The sequence below is a fragment of the Vulpes vulpes genome, chromosome 2, assembly GCF_048418805.1.
Source record: "Vulpes vulpes isolate BD-2025 chromosome 2, VulVul3, whole genome shotgun sequence".
Classification (NCBI taxonomy): domain Eukaryota; kingdom Metazoa; phylum Chordata; class Mammalia; order Carnivora; family Canidae; genus Vulpes; species Vulpes vulpes.
The window spans coordinates 58,943,546-58,958,147 of record NC_132781.1 but is presented as its reverse complement, the minus strand read 5'-3'; the positions used below and the strand labels follow the sequence as shown (position 1 = coordinate 58,958,147).

Below are 14,602 nucleotides of genomic sequence, written 5' to 3'. Positions count from 1 at the left end.
ACAACAGGCCACATTGCAAAGGTGCAAAGTACATTACTACAATTGTACTGGATATTTCCATTCCATTTGAGGCCTTTTTTTTTTAACAGACAAATTCAAGGGAAGGCTTTATCAAGTTGTTTTGTTCAGTGTAATCAAGGATGCTTCTATCTTGAAACTGCTTTAAAATGCATAGCAAATTGCATATTTGAACTAAAAGTTTAAGATGCCCCCAAAAAGCTATAAAACATCTCTAATATTTCTTAAGATAGACACTGGAATCCAGAATGTACAACCTGGATCTAATTATCAAGAGTAGAGCAGCATCAGAACTTCAGGGCTATTTTATGATTAAAATAGTTCCCTCCACTCCATTCCATGCTTGCAGGATACAGGAAACTCGAGATGGCAGAGCCAACCAGCCAACCTCAGCTTTCCCTACCATCACTAGAACTAACCTCACCCTGAAAACCATTCCTGAATGTGTATCTCTTTGTACTATCTCATAATACATTTCTAATCTATTTCAAATAGTTTCATAATCTATTTCAAATTCCAGGAAATGTTACAAACTTCCCTCCTCCTCTGCCTTTTGTTAAAACTGGTTCTTGACTACTTAAATGGCATTAAAAAAAAAAAAAAAAAGTTCACAGGTAATCCAAAAAGGATTTCCTAATGAACTGCAAACTACAGCATATCTCAAAGTAAAAAGTAAAATTGGCAGTAGATTTTCTTCCTTACTTTCTGTGCATTTTTTCCCTGAAGGTAACACTCCAAATCTACCACATATTTTCAATCCGACCTCAATGTGTTTTTATTTTTTGTCTTGGGCTCCTAATTGCCATTTCTCTTCCCTCTAAAAATTCATTTATCTCTTTCAGTAAAAAAAGAACAGTAATAATATGTTGAACAACTCTGAAATAAATTTTGTCATGTAAAAAATTAATTACGCATTCCGAACCTGGTCACTGTAGTCCTCCGGGAATTGCCTCTGCACCTCAGGATCTGTAAATAATTGACAGATAATATTAATTGGCTTTGGATTAGTGAGCAAGCAGAGGATCACACATTAATATTTGATCAGAAGATGATAGCAGCCCTGGCAGGGGATCCAAGGGGGGCAGCTGAGGCTGCTATGTTGATGAGCACAAGGAAGGACTCAGCAAGGCACTCCCATTACCCTCCTCCAGAAATATAAAAAAGAAAAATTTTGAAGACCTGATGCTACTGTTAACTTTAGACTATTACCTAATGCAAAAATCTTGCCAGCTGCAAATTGCCCTCAATATATTTTTTCAGAGAAAATGAGTCTTAAACCTGGCTTGACTTTTTTTCTCTAATCAGAAGCCTCCTTTTCATAGTTACCTATGTGAGCTTGATAAACCACCTTAAACACCAGTTTCAGATTGTGTGTGTGTGTGTGTGTGTGTGTGTGTGTGTGTGTATAGGGGGTGACGAGGAATAAGAATTCTTTCAAGGAACAAACGCAAACTTTGCTTTAAAAATAAAATATGTCCTTACCAAAATACTTAGTGAACTCCTGAAAATACAGATAAAACCAGATGAAGTTTTCTTCAAAACAGAACCAAATGATACACTTTTGGCTTGTCAGTGCAAATAGAGTATCATGAAATGAGATATTATGTTCTACCTAACATAATTAAACTTGCTCAGCAACTATAAAAATACATAGGTGAAAACACTTTTTACGACCATCTGTTTAAAATGGAGTTACTAAAGGGTCACTTGATTCTTCAATCATAATTGCAAGATAATCCAATGCCATCGTCTGTAAGTCAATACATGAGTGTACTAATTAAATGCTATTAGCACTCCATTTGCTATTGATTAGGAAAACATTCACTCTTTTCTAATAAGAGAAATATTTGGTTCCTCAGAGACACATTATGGAGAGTGATAAGAACAGTATGTATTTGAGAAATCATGTACCAATGGACAAGGCTTATGAAAAAGTAGAGTATTTGAGGGTCCCCTCACACACTAATCACAAAATATACTACTCAGTTTTCACAGCTATCTTTTAAAACATCAATTTACTTCTCTGTGAGAGTGAATCCACATAAAAGCTAAAACCTTCCAAATCATAACACAAAAATGTAGTTCATCTTTCTGCAGTGAAGAATCAAAAAGGGAAAAAACTAAGGGCCTATTCACATACTATATTTAAATCCTAAAAATGCCAATTTTCAAGTCATTAAAGTCAATGAATGTTACTTTTCAAAACCCAAGGCTAGTAACAAAGGAAGGAGTATTCAAAAGGTCATACCAAAAAAGGAGAGCTTCTAAAAATGGGTAGCACAAAAAAGGTGAAACTATCTGTAGACCATTTCAGCTCTTGAGGTATCTTCTGGTTGACTTAAAAACTGAGGATCAATTTCTTTCCTAACCCCTCATCTGCAGATACTAGATGGGACAAAGGACATGCCTAGATTGTGACTAGCAGAATTCTGGAGTGATGCCCTCTGTGCAGGGCTGCCCTAATATGCCAGAGGAAGAAGCTGTTGCTTCTCTCTGGCCAGAAGGGCTGAAATCACACAAGGACTTGGCCCTCTTGAGACAGGAGGCCAGAGGGCGCTAATGGTGTGGCATGAAAAGCACTAAGGTCTACAGGGAAGAATTGGCAAGATGCAAAGGGGGCAACCAGATGCCTAACATACCTCTAAAAGCGTGCTGGCTAGGTCAGGGATGGGGGAGCCGAAATAAGAGGGCAGTGGTTATAATTTCTAAAACATACGTAAATCACTGTAGTGCAGAAAAAAACTGGTATTTTAGGATTTAAAATTTGGTCCCAAGACTGGAAAAAAAAAAATGCCCTTGTAAGCCACAGAGGGACACAGTAAAACAGGAGTTGGGAAAGCCACTAAATAATCTAAAGGCTTATTCTTTTTCTTCCAACTGTCACACAGTTAACACTTTTCAACCAGAAAACTTCATATAGAAACGACTCACATATAAATCTTTAATATATGTCCTTTTTCTTACAGTAGTTTGTGCTTCTCAGGAACTACAAAAATACTGATGGAGATCACAATGGAATAAAACCAAAGACTATTTCTTTATCATCATTTTGTGAGGGGATAAATGTCAGAAAACAAAGTTTATGATATGTCCTTCAACTTTAAAGAAGTTTCTGTCTATAGATAGATGGGAAAAAGGTTTTTACATCTTTAGCCAACTATGTTAATAAGAAACTATAGTAAAAATTAACTTATTTTAAAAATGTATTTTATTCATATATACAATATAGCAGAATTTTAAAAAGAGAAGGGAACATGGATGAAAAGAAAAAAAATAAACTTATTTTAATATACTGAAGGTAAATATGACCATGGAATGCCAAGATGGGAGTCATGCAAATCATACTTACCCTAAACATTGTCTCAGTAGTAGGCACAATAAACATCAATCAAATTCCTTCAACTGTCCTAAAACTAACCCCAGAGTGAGATTCCCAGATTTTTAGAGAATCATGTCAAGAGAATATATGTATTATTATTTACTATGACTCAAGCATAAAGCTTGTGATTTCCTTTAAGGCCCTGAGGTTTACAAAAGCAAACTTCATGGGTTCTTAACACTCTTTAAAGCAATATTTTAAAAAGAGGGCAGGGGTGGAGGGGTGGGGAGGGGCAATGCTTTTTAGAAACCAAAGCCCAACCTACAAAGTTCCGCTCCATTAGCTCAAAGACCCAATCTGATAGTTTATAAAATTATGAAAACCACTTTGTAAAAATTAACAAAATATTGAAAATAATTTATCTGAGTTTTCTTAAAATGTCTATTTTGCAGTGGGCTGAAATCATCTTTTCTCACATTGAGTCGATCACAAATGCCATAATGTCACCAAAATATCGACAATGGAAACATCTGAGTTTAAAAGGTCCAAATACAATCTGCTTTTCTCAAGCAACACAACACCCGCCTTACTAACAGTTTCAGCATGGCACATGTACAAAACCTAGCACCCCGCAGTTAAGCAAACCGCCTTTAAATTTTCTGTCTGGCAGCAATCCACTTGCGTGTCTGTATGTTTTTACAAGTACTCTATGTATTTCATTGCATCAGCTGCATTTCTTTGAGTTTTAAATGGTCTGGGAACATTTTATGAAATGTTCTATATCTTTATATGGAAAATAACATACACTGGAAAACTGTGCATTGGTCTAATATTTATATATCTATTTCTTTATCCATCATCCAATACTATAATTGCTAATGTTCCAAAACACCTTCTCACATTCATATCCTCACCACCAAATGCACTGTCACCAAACAGCTAACTTTCAACACAAAAATCCGCAGATCAGAGAACTACCAAGGAAAAAACAGCAACATTTTGCTTAGGCAATTGGCAGTAAGAACAGAGTCATGGGCATATGTCAAGCTTTTTATCGAAGAACTGTCCCTCTTACAGAAAATTAAGAACATTCCTTTTCCTTCTCTCAGCAACTTTCTCCAGGTTTAAGTAATAATAAATTTTAATTTTTAAAATTAAAAATGAATTTCATCATTTCCCAAGAAAACACTTTTCAACCTAAAATATCATATTTAAAATATCTTGCCACAAGATGTATGGTATGGTAGAGTCCATATATGTCTTAGCCACATAAGCCTAAAAGAGGCATTTGGCTCTGAAACAAGTCTTGGCATCATATCAACATGATGGGCCTCTACCTTCTCCAGCACCATGGCCATGCAAGAAGAGGTCTCCACAAAGACACATTTGCACCACCACTTCCACTACAGGCCATAAGAAACATTTCTATACTTCAAACAGACATTTCACAGCATAGGATTCCCAATAGCAAAACTGATTCAGGCACAGATTATGACCATACTTAAGTGGCTAAGTCTTTACAGGGAGGGGGGAAAAAAAAAAGGTCTCAGAATAAGTATGTCTTAATTTTTTTAAGAAACGTTAATTTTCTTCTACCACAATTGTTCATGTTTTCTAGTCTTCTACTGTAACATACTTTAAATCTTTAAGATATACCAGATTGCCACAGGATGTTTAATTAATAGAATTAGAGTTTGGGCAAGACTTGCTGGAACGGTGCTATAAATTATTTTACACAGGCTCCAAAACCTTGAGTTCTGCCTTAGGCTTAAAGTTCCTAGAAAACGTGGTAGACAGATCTTTTACAACAGAAATGCAAAATAATTCATAAAAGTACTGTGGTTATGTATTAGGGCTCATTTGTAGATCAGTAACTAGTATGTGTACACACACACACACACACACACACCCCTCACCAAACTATTTTCCTGTTTTTCTCTGTCACACCAGTGACTTCATTTGAAGGGTCAAGGCGTGACACTGATTATTGAAAAATACAGTGACTACATTTTCTATGAAATGTGTGACAACTGTACACTAACCAAACCTTATAATCTTCCATAACTGGAGCTCTTTTAGAAAATTTAAGAAAGACTGCAAAAGTAGCCATTAACACGGGAATCTATGCTGCTTTCACTTTTAACATGGCAGGTATCAAGGCAGAAAAAATGACATTTAATACCCACTAACATTTATCCAGTCATTATCCCTAGGATATTTCAGTCATGAAGAAACAAAACTTTGAACATATTTAAAACTTACAATTATAAAAACCTTCCCTTTAAAATCAAGACTTGAAAATTAGCTATAAACGATATAATCTCATTGTTCAATTTCATATAGTTTAAGATACTATCTTCCACTCCCCCACAGCCGTAAATGTTAATCCAAGCTATAATCAGATTTAATTTTCCAGATGAGAAGATGGGAATATGCTGCAAACGGGTAACAGTCCATCACACTGCTCTTTCCCTAATGACATGTTCAAATTTTATACACTAAAAATGATCACACTCAGAAAGTAGTCAGAGAAGGCATACATTTGAGGACAAGCTCAATCTTCCCCAAAACACACTAAGAAATAAGCTTTTTTTTTCCATCTTCAAAAAGAAAAGTTTATTTTTTTGCATAATGCAGAATTAGAAAGTTTCTTGACACTATGATTGCAAACTGGACTCCACAAAAAAAGGGGGGGGCTTTAAGGACACTCCCTATTAAACTCATTACTGCTATAAAGAGTCAGCTTCACTTACTTTATAAAATACCTGAACCATTAGCATTTTAACTAAATACAATTATTCTAGTAAACTATTCCATTTATGAGAGTTAAAATTTAATTATTGAAAATATACTTTGGAAAGGAATGCTTCAAATGTTTTACATAGTAAAATAAGAAACCCGTCAATACAATTTCCTTTTCCTTCACAATGAAACAAAATAGTTTGTGTTGTTTTTCCCTTACAAATGTTTTTAAATTAAACATTACTTGTTTTAAACAAGAATTATTGATTGCACAATGTAGATTTTATCTGAAGTTACAAAAGCATATAATTCATGAATTTTATTTTTTAAGATTTTGTTTATTCATGAGAGACGTGGGGTGGGAGGCAGAGACACAGGCAGAGGGAGAAGCAGGCTCCATGCAGAGAGCCCCATGCGGGACTCAATCCCGGGACTCCAGGATCACGCCCCGAGTCGAAGATAAGCGCTAAACCGCTGAGCCACCCAGGAATCCCCAATTCATGAATTTTTAAAAAGTCATTTCAAAGTACTTTTAAATGAACATTTGGTTTCCATGTACAACTGGAATTTCTTAAAAATTATTCCAGGTATTAACTCTTTGCTCTAAAACATGAAGACCACAAGACATAAAAACTTTGAATCATCACTAGTTTCAAAACTCTGTTTCTATTCTAGCCTTTTCCTTCAACATTGGCATTTAAAACACATTCAAATACTGCTTCACAGCAGCCAGTGTAATAACATAGGAACAGTTCACCATCTACACCTATAATAAAACCTAAAGAGCATTATTCAGGGAAGAAGAGCACACCCACCTCAGTATGGCAAGTAATGGAACCATTCACGTGCCAGATTCCTCCTCAAACTAACAGATTCTGCCTTTCAGACGTATCCTGCTCTGATGTGACTATTTATGCATAAACAGCAGACACTGACCTATTGTTTTCAGTTATTGGAGTTATGAATGTAGTACGGTTACCAATTAAGTGAATCAACAAGTCCTAAGTGCATCAGCTGTTCTACAAATAATGAGTCCACTGACATTATGCAGTACAATCTTGGGAATTTCATCTCTCTTTCTAGAGAACGGTGATAGATTTTGACCAGCAAATGCCACTACTTAACCAATCATCTGAAATCGCTTTTATGACTAATCCCATCTACGAAAGGTATATAAATCTGATTCTCAACCAAACTTATGCCACATAAACTCAAAAATCAAGCATAAGTCAAATTCCAAAGGGAGCTTTAAAATGGAGAGTGCTGGAGAGAAGAAAAAAGTACAGGGAATATTTTCACTTACACTTTCCTTTTTGCCTGCTGAATATCCTAATTTTCAACATTATTATTTAAATATTTGGTTTCAAAAAATTAGTTCAAGGTTTAGAACTAATTCCTAAGACCTATAAAATTGACAAATCTTGATGAAGGCCCTCTATCCTTACATGGTTATAATCTCAGGTTTCCATTAATTTCCCTGTGAGTTAAGATTCGTTTGAGCCCTTTTTTTATTGTTGTTGTTGTTTTTAAAGATTTTATTTATTTATTCATGAGAGAGAGAGGCAGAGACAGGCAGAGGGAGAAGCAGGCTCCGTGCAGGGAGCCCGACGTGGGACTCGATCCCAGGTCTCCAGGATCACACCCTGGGGTGAAAGCAGCGCTAAACCGCTGAGCCACCCGGGCTGCACAGCCCTTCTTTTTGAATGAGCACCTTAAGTGTCCAATTTTTATTCCAATGTGAATAATTACTTCAGACTTAACGTAAATGACAGCTGTGCCCTTTATGTACTACAAACGTAACATCACTGCATACGGTCTTTATAAATAGATCTATCACACCCGTCAAATCTGGTGGAAAGAGATAACTTCATTATTTACTCAAATACAACAACTGGTTGCATACCCACTATGTGTCAGGCACTAGGATATGCATCTTGTGTACAATTTCTAATTTAATCTTCATGACAAAAAATAATAATAATAATAAAACTTCATGACAAAGCTGTAATATTAGGACTATTCTAAGTACATCATCGTTAAAGAAAGCAATAGGTTACCATGTATCCAAAGTCAGAAAATCAGTATTTATTCATGGCACAAATATGCTGATGTGATTGGCCCAGGTGATGAAAAAGCCAATCCTTGCTCTCAAGGAGTTTACAGTATAACCCTAATGGAGAATCCACAGAATTAAACAATTACCACAGAGCTTGTGCCGTGCTGGGATTAGCAGAAGGGCATCAAACTGAATTCCAACCAGGACAGCAAAAGCTTCAGGGAAGAAGCGGCAGAGCTAGATGTGGAATATAGGACTAGACAGTGTTTCATCTTATGCAACCACAAGCCCCCTTCTGAACAGTCTAAGGGACAGTGAGTCAGTATTTATTGAGGCCACAGCTCATGTTCTACTTCGCTTTGTCTCCTACAAAAGGTCTTCCCTGTTATAAATGCTCAACATATATTTTGGCGTAGGAGAACAGAATAAACTAATTAAATACCCTGTATCTCTAAATGATGGATTAAAAAGCCTATTTCAAAACATCCAATTGAAAACAAGCCTCAGAATGCTACAGGCTTCCTTCCTAAAGACACACTGGCATATAAGCACACAATAAATATTAGTTGTTGTTTTATTATTAACCCCAGTGGAGAAATAAGCAAGCACTATAAATTAGATGGCTACAGATGTATAGGTATGCCTCAAATTGGAACTACATGTGTTCCTGAAATAAACTTTTATAAACCCAATTAAAATTTTCCCATTGCCTGCCATTACTTACTTAGAAATGTTATAACTTTATCAGAAACTGATTTTCTCTTCGTCATCAGTGGTTCGAAAATCCTTAAGCTACAGTTTATTTGCCTCCTGGCATCTGTTTGCTAATGATCTGTAAACATCAAATGCACTAGGGACTGTCTCAGATTTACAGAAACCCTGAGGTGAATCTCTGTATAAATTGAAGGACCTTTCTGCTAATTTCTTTACTTTCTAAGTTTGCATTCTGGGTTTCAGAAACAAGAGTTCCATTAAACATTTTTTGCAGTAATAATTAGAATACTGACAGCTACCATTTACTGAATGCCTAGGTACACCAGTAGTTGCCATAGGTGGTCTATATTTTAATCCTAACAACTCTGCCAGGTAAGTAAGTAGATGTTTTATAAATAAGAGTGAGGCTCACTAAGAACAAATTCAGTTAAGCAACAGAGCTGGGATTCACCCTGCATCCATCAGACTCCCAAAAATCCAATAGTGGCTTTCTTTTTTGGATTTATGTATGTCCTCCTGTTGATCTGTCTTCTAGTTATTTTGTGACTCAACAAAAAGAATACATCTGGACAAATAGTCAAAACATGTTGTCATGAAATAGGCCTTAGCAGATTATGAAGGAGAGTTTTCCAATTTCTCTATTTAAACTCCTTTGCCAAGTTCAGGATACAAACAAAAGACTCCAAAGTAACTAGCACTCAATTCAACTAGTAAACATGATCATGAAAAGATGAATTCCTATTAACAACTTAAAATACTTTTGAAGACTAGAGGGTATCCTTGGATAATCTATGAAAAAAAAATTACTGGCTAAACAGAATGAATAATAATGCAGAGAAATGTTTTCCTATTTGGAAAATGTGTTTTCCAAGTATCCCTAAACCATACTGAGAACCCCAATGGTAAGGCTAAACTACTGCACACAGTATACACAAAGCTGACACCCCAACAGTGGAAACGTACTATGCCTGTCAACCAGAAGACTAATTTTGTCAACAAAATTCTGCCTCTCTTCCCCTGGAAACAAGCCATTCCTGACTCGTCCTTATCTGTGCCATATATCCTATATAGTACCTATATATCCTATACCACTTTGGAGGTGGGGGAGGGGTAGGGAGCAGGGAGTAAAATATAAATAAAATTTGCCATTTTAACATTTTTAGGTATACAGTTCAGTGGTACTAAGTACATTCATGTTATTGTACAACCAGCACTATCATCTATCTCCAAAATTTCATCTTTCTCCAACTAAAATTCTGAACCCGTTAAATAATTCCCAATTTTACCCTCCCCATAGCCCCTCGCAACTACCATGCTACTTTTCTGTCTCTGAATTTAAAACTCCAGGTACCACATATAAGTGGAATCATATGCTATCTGTCCTTGTATGCCTGGCTTATTTCACTTAGTATAACATCTTCAATTATGAGGTGTCAGAACTTCCCTCTTTCTTCCATCTCTGGCTATCATAAATAATGTTGCTATGAACATGAGTGTACAAATATTTATGCAATAAATATTTTTCATTGTTTTCATTATTCAGGACATATGTCCAGAATTGGAATTACTGGATCATGTGGCAATTCTATGTTTAATTTTTTTGAGGATCTATACTACTTTTAACATGTTTCAAGACCAGGCCTAGAATCCTTAGCCTGGCCATTAAGACTAAACCACCTGGAGGACCTGGGGGGTGGGGTGCAGTTGGTTAAGCATCTGACATTTGGTTTTGGCTCAGATACTGATCTTGGGATCAAGGGATCCAACCCTGTATCGGGCTTCACACTCAGTGTAGAAATCTGCTGAAGTTTGTCTCTCTCTCTCTCTCTCTCTCTCTCTCTCTCTCAAATAAGCCTATTTAAAAAACAAAAGACCAAACCACCCAATTTCATCTGTTTCTTAAAAATGAATCCCCAGGGCAGCCCGGATGGTTCAGCGGTTTAGCACTGCCTTCAGGCCAGGGTGTGATCCTGGAGTCCCAGGATCGAGTCCCACATCAGGCTCCCTGCATGTAGCCTGCTTCTCCCTCTACCTGTGTCTCTGCCTCTCTCTCTTTCTCTCTCTCTCTCTCTCTCTCTCTCTCTGTCTCTCATGAATAAATAAAATCTTTAAAAAAAAAATGAATCCCCGAATCTAGCCAGCCCGATCAATCCATTTTCCCAGAAAACTTGACATGTTTCGCTTATCTTTCTCCTCTTCCCATATCCAAATCAGACCCTTCCAAAATATGCTCTTAGGCATCACAATTTATAAAAGTGACCAATTGTATGTTCTTATATGAATTAATATTCAATTACACTAGCACTTTAAAAAATTAAAAAGACAAAAACCATGTCCTCCATCACAAGTACAGTGAATTTTAAGTGTAGCTGGCAAAGGAACAACAAAACTGGCATACTCACTCAAACTCCTTCACTTGCCTTCTGGCACTCCTGGTCAGTGATCAGCACAATTCTCAATCTCTTCACACTAAGCTCCCTTCCCATTCCTAGATTCTTACTCTGACCTAATGCTAGCTTCCTCTGGAGCTCTCTCAAGTGGTGAATGTCTCCTCTCCATCCTTCCCACTGGCCTGGAGACAGAGTAGGCAGCCTCTGCCCCTTGTTTCCACTTCTAGACCTCTTCTCCTTCATTTTCCAAAATTCCTCATTTTAACCCAAGCTCACCAGGCTACCTTCCCCGCTCTGTTCTGCTGTCATCTACTAATCCCAGGGTTACTAGCCATTCCTGAGTCACATGGGTCCTGCCTGGTATACTACCACTGACTCTCTCAGCAGTCTTAGAAATTTCAGTTTGTACTTAACCAATCCTTTGAAATACCTGAATTCTTGATTTCTTGGCTTCCTCCCTGCCAAGGACATTGTCCTCTACCCAATTTCCTGTGGTCATACCCAAACTCTACAGTTGGCAATAACTGAAACCTCCTCAATAATCAGTTTCAAGCACCTCAGCCCCCAACCATGACCTGCCTTCTTCCATTCTAGTTCACTCCCTACTGTATTGTCTTCATTCTTCAATCCCACAGGGATACTCTACCAACCTTTTCACTGCCCTTTATCCACCTCAGGTCCACACTATCCTCCTCACCCAGCTTAAATTCTATTCTATAACCACTCCTTTCTATGCATCTTCCACATCTTTGTGTCTCTCTTACTTTGTCAAACTCACTTGGCAAAGTCCAACAATCCTTGTCAAATCCAATGATCTACCTGTACCCCTGTACCAGCTAGAGAAAAACACCCAACTATGTGACTAACCTAGCTTTAAAGTTGGGTTATTTGCTGTAAGTGAACTTGAGCAATTATACCATATTTTCCTTAATTCATTCACTCTCTTGCTCTCCTCCAAGACTATTTCATACTTAAACTGTCTTCCTTCAAACCTTCTCCATCCTCAACTGCCACTAATTACCTCATTTGCCCCTTCACTGAGAAAACCAATCAGAAGAGAACTCCCACAAGCCTCCACCAATATTTCTACCCATTTATTATCACTGACCCACAGATGCTGCCTTCATCCTACTACTATGAAGAACCATCTGTGCCCTCTTGCAATTGCCCTCTTCCTCTTGTCAACTCGGATCCCATCCCCTCTCACCAACTCAGACATTGCTCTACCAATTCTCCTGTGTTAATAATTTTACCTCTCTACTGGATCTTTCCCATCAGCATGCAAATATACTGTTATTTCTACAAATCTTTCTTAAAAGGTCAAGACCCCCACAACTACCACCCCATTTCTTTGTCTTTAAAGCTATGTACTTCAAAAGAATGCCTGTACCTACCTCCCCAATTCCTCTCTTCTCACTCTCCTGAACCTATGCCAATGAAGCTTCTACCCCACCACCATTGTGAAACTGCTTATCAATTCAATGACCACATCAACGCACTTCTTACTCTTAACATCAATTATCAATCCTCAGTCCTCATATTACTTACCCTATAAGCACCATTTGATACCCTCGATGGGTTCCACTTTCTTGGTTTAAGTGGCTTCCATAGTGTCCCACTCCCCTGCCTCACTGCTTCTCCTTAAGCTCCTTGCAGATCTCTTCCAATTGAAGGGCCCCAGACCTCAGTCCTCGGACTTCACTTTTCTCTTCATGTCCTCTTTTGCTGGTCTCTTTTAGTCTCATCACTTCAAAGACAAATATGCACTGTCAACTTTACATTTATTTCTTCCAACTCCAGACTCATTTGTCTGTCTACTCAACATCTCCACTTGGATGCCTAGCAGACATCTCAAATTTAACATGTCCAAAACTGAACTCCTGATCCTTCTCTCACATTTCAGATCCAATCTGTCAGCCCATCCTGTCAACTAAATCTTCAAAATAAATTCAAGTTCTGACCATTTCTCTCCACCTCCCCACTACTACTCTGGTCTAAGTTACCATCATTTCTACTACAACAGATGCCTAACAGGTTTCTCTGCTTCTGCCTCTCATGCCCTACAGACTGTTCTCTAAATAGCAGACACAGTAATCCTGTTTTTTAAGTCAGGTCCTCCTTCACCAGAAACTCTCAACTCACTTCCTAGTATTCTCTCCCCTATCCCAGCCACATAGGTCTACTTGATGTTCCTCAAACATGCAAGCCATGCTTCCACTTCACAGCCCCTTCCCTTGCTTTGACTCTGTGGGATAAACACCAAGGAATGAGGCATGTACAGTCCTCTTCCTAAGTTACTTTCCTAGCGCTGCCTTCCCCAATCACCTTATTTAAAAAAATTACAATTTCCGTATCCCCACCATTCTTTATTTTCTTTTCCTGTTTTCTCATTATCACATTTTATCATTCAACATACTTTCTTATTATCTGTTTTCCCCTACTAGTATGTATGGCTTTATGATGGCAGGGATTTTTGCCTATTTTGTTCACTACTATATCCCCAGAACCTGGAATAGGGCCTAGCACATATATACTGAATGAATCAAAAAGAATGAAGAAAGGGAGAATAAACTGAACTACTCCTTCCAGCAAATAATTTGGCAATATGTTTCCAAAGCACTAGGAATGTCTTCAATCTATAGCCTAGTAATTCTACTTCTCAGAATTGACCCCAAGTAAATAATTGGAAAAACAAGTAAATTCCTTTTATGTTTGTTTCAAACATCATCTCAAAAATTGAGAGCATTAATAAGCTCAACAAACCCAATACCTATACCACCATAACAATTAGGTTGTGGGGACACCTGGGTGGCTCAGTGGTTAATCATCTGCCACAGCCCAGGGTGTGATCGAGTCCCACATCGGGCTCCGTGCATGGAGCCTGCTTCTCTCCTATGCCTATGTCTCTGCCTCTCTCTCTCTGTGTGTGTCTCTCATAAATAAATAAATAAAATCTTTAAAAATAAATACATAAATAATAAAATTAGGTGGTGTCTGTGATAACATGAGGAAATGCTAACATCATTCCATTATGAAGAATTAACTCAAAAGAGAATATAAAGACTTATCACACTATAATAGAAATTATTTTTTTTTAAGTTTTCAAAAGACACTAAATGGAAACCCACCAAAACTTCTAGCTACGAGTCTTGAGTTGTGAAATTTTAGGGTTTTTTCCCTTATTTCCTGATTCTCCACATCTTTATACAAGGTTCATAATTTAAAAAACAAAACAAAAAAACACTTCATAAGTAGGGAAATATGCTCCTCGGAAATTTAATTTAAGTGGTCCATGGCAGCATATAATGTCCCCATCTGCCTCTTTCAGGAACTTATCCCTGACTACTTCAGCCCTCACTGACT

The 14,602-nt window shown here is 37.4% G+C and overlaps 1 protein-coding gene across 25 annotated transcripts in view; it reads right to left on the bottom strand.

The window, feature by feature from the left end:
* The window catches only part of DENND1A (DENN domain containing 1A), a 495,329-nt gene that overhangs the window by 377,351 nt on the left and 103,376 nt on the right, over positions 1-14,602 (bottom strand). For 21 of the 25 annotated variants that reach the window (XM_072748673.1, XM_072748682.1, XM_072748676.1 and 18 more), the window contains one exon: positions 941-984. The exons of the other annotated variants lie outside the window; for them this stretch is intronic. In XM_072748673.1, the coding sequence (XP_072604774.1) occupies positions 941-984 (44 nt within the window). The remainder of the gene's footprint in view (positions 1-940; positions 985-14,602) is intronic. 25 annotated transcript variants of the gene reach the window in all.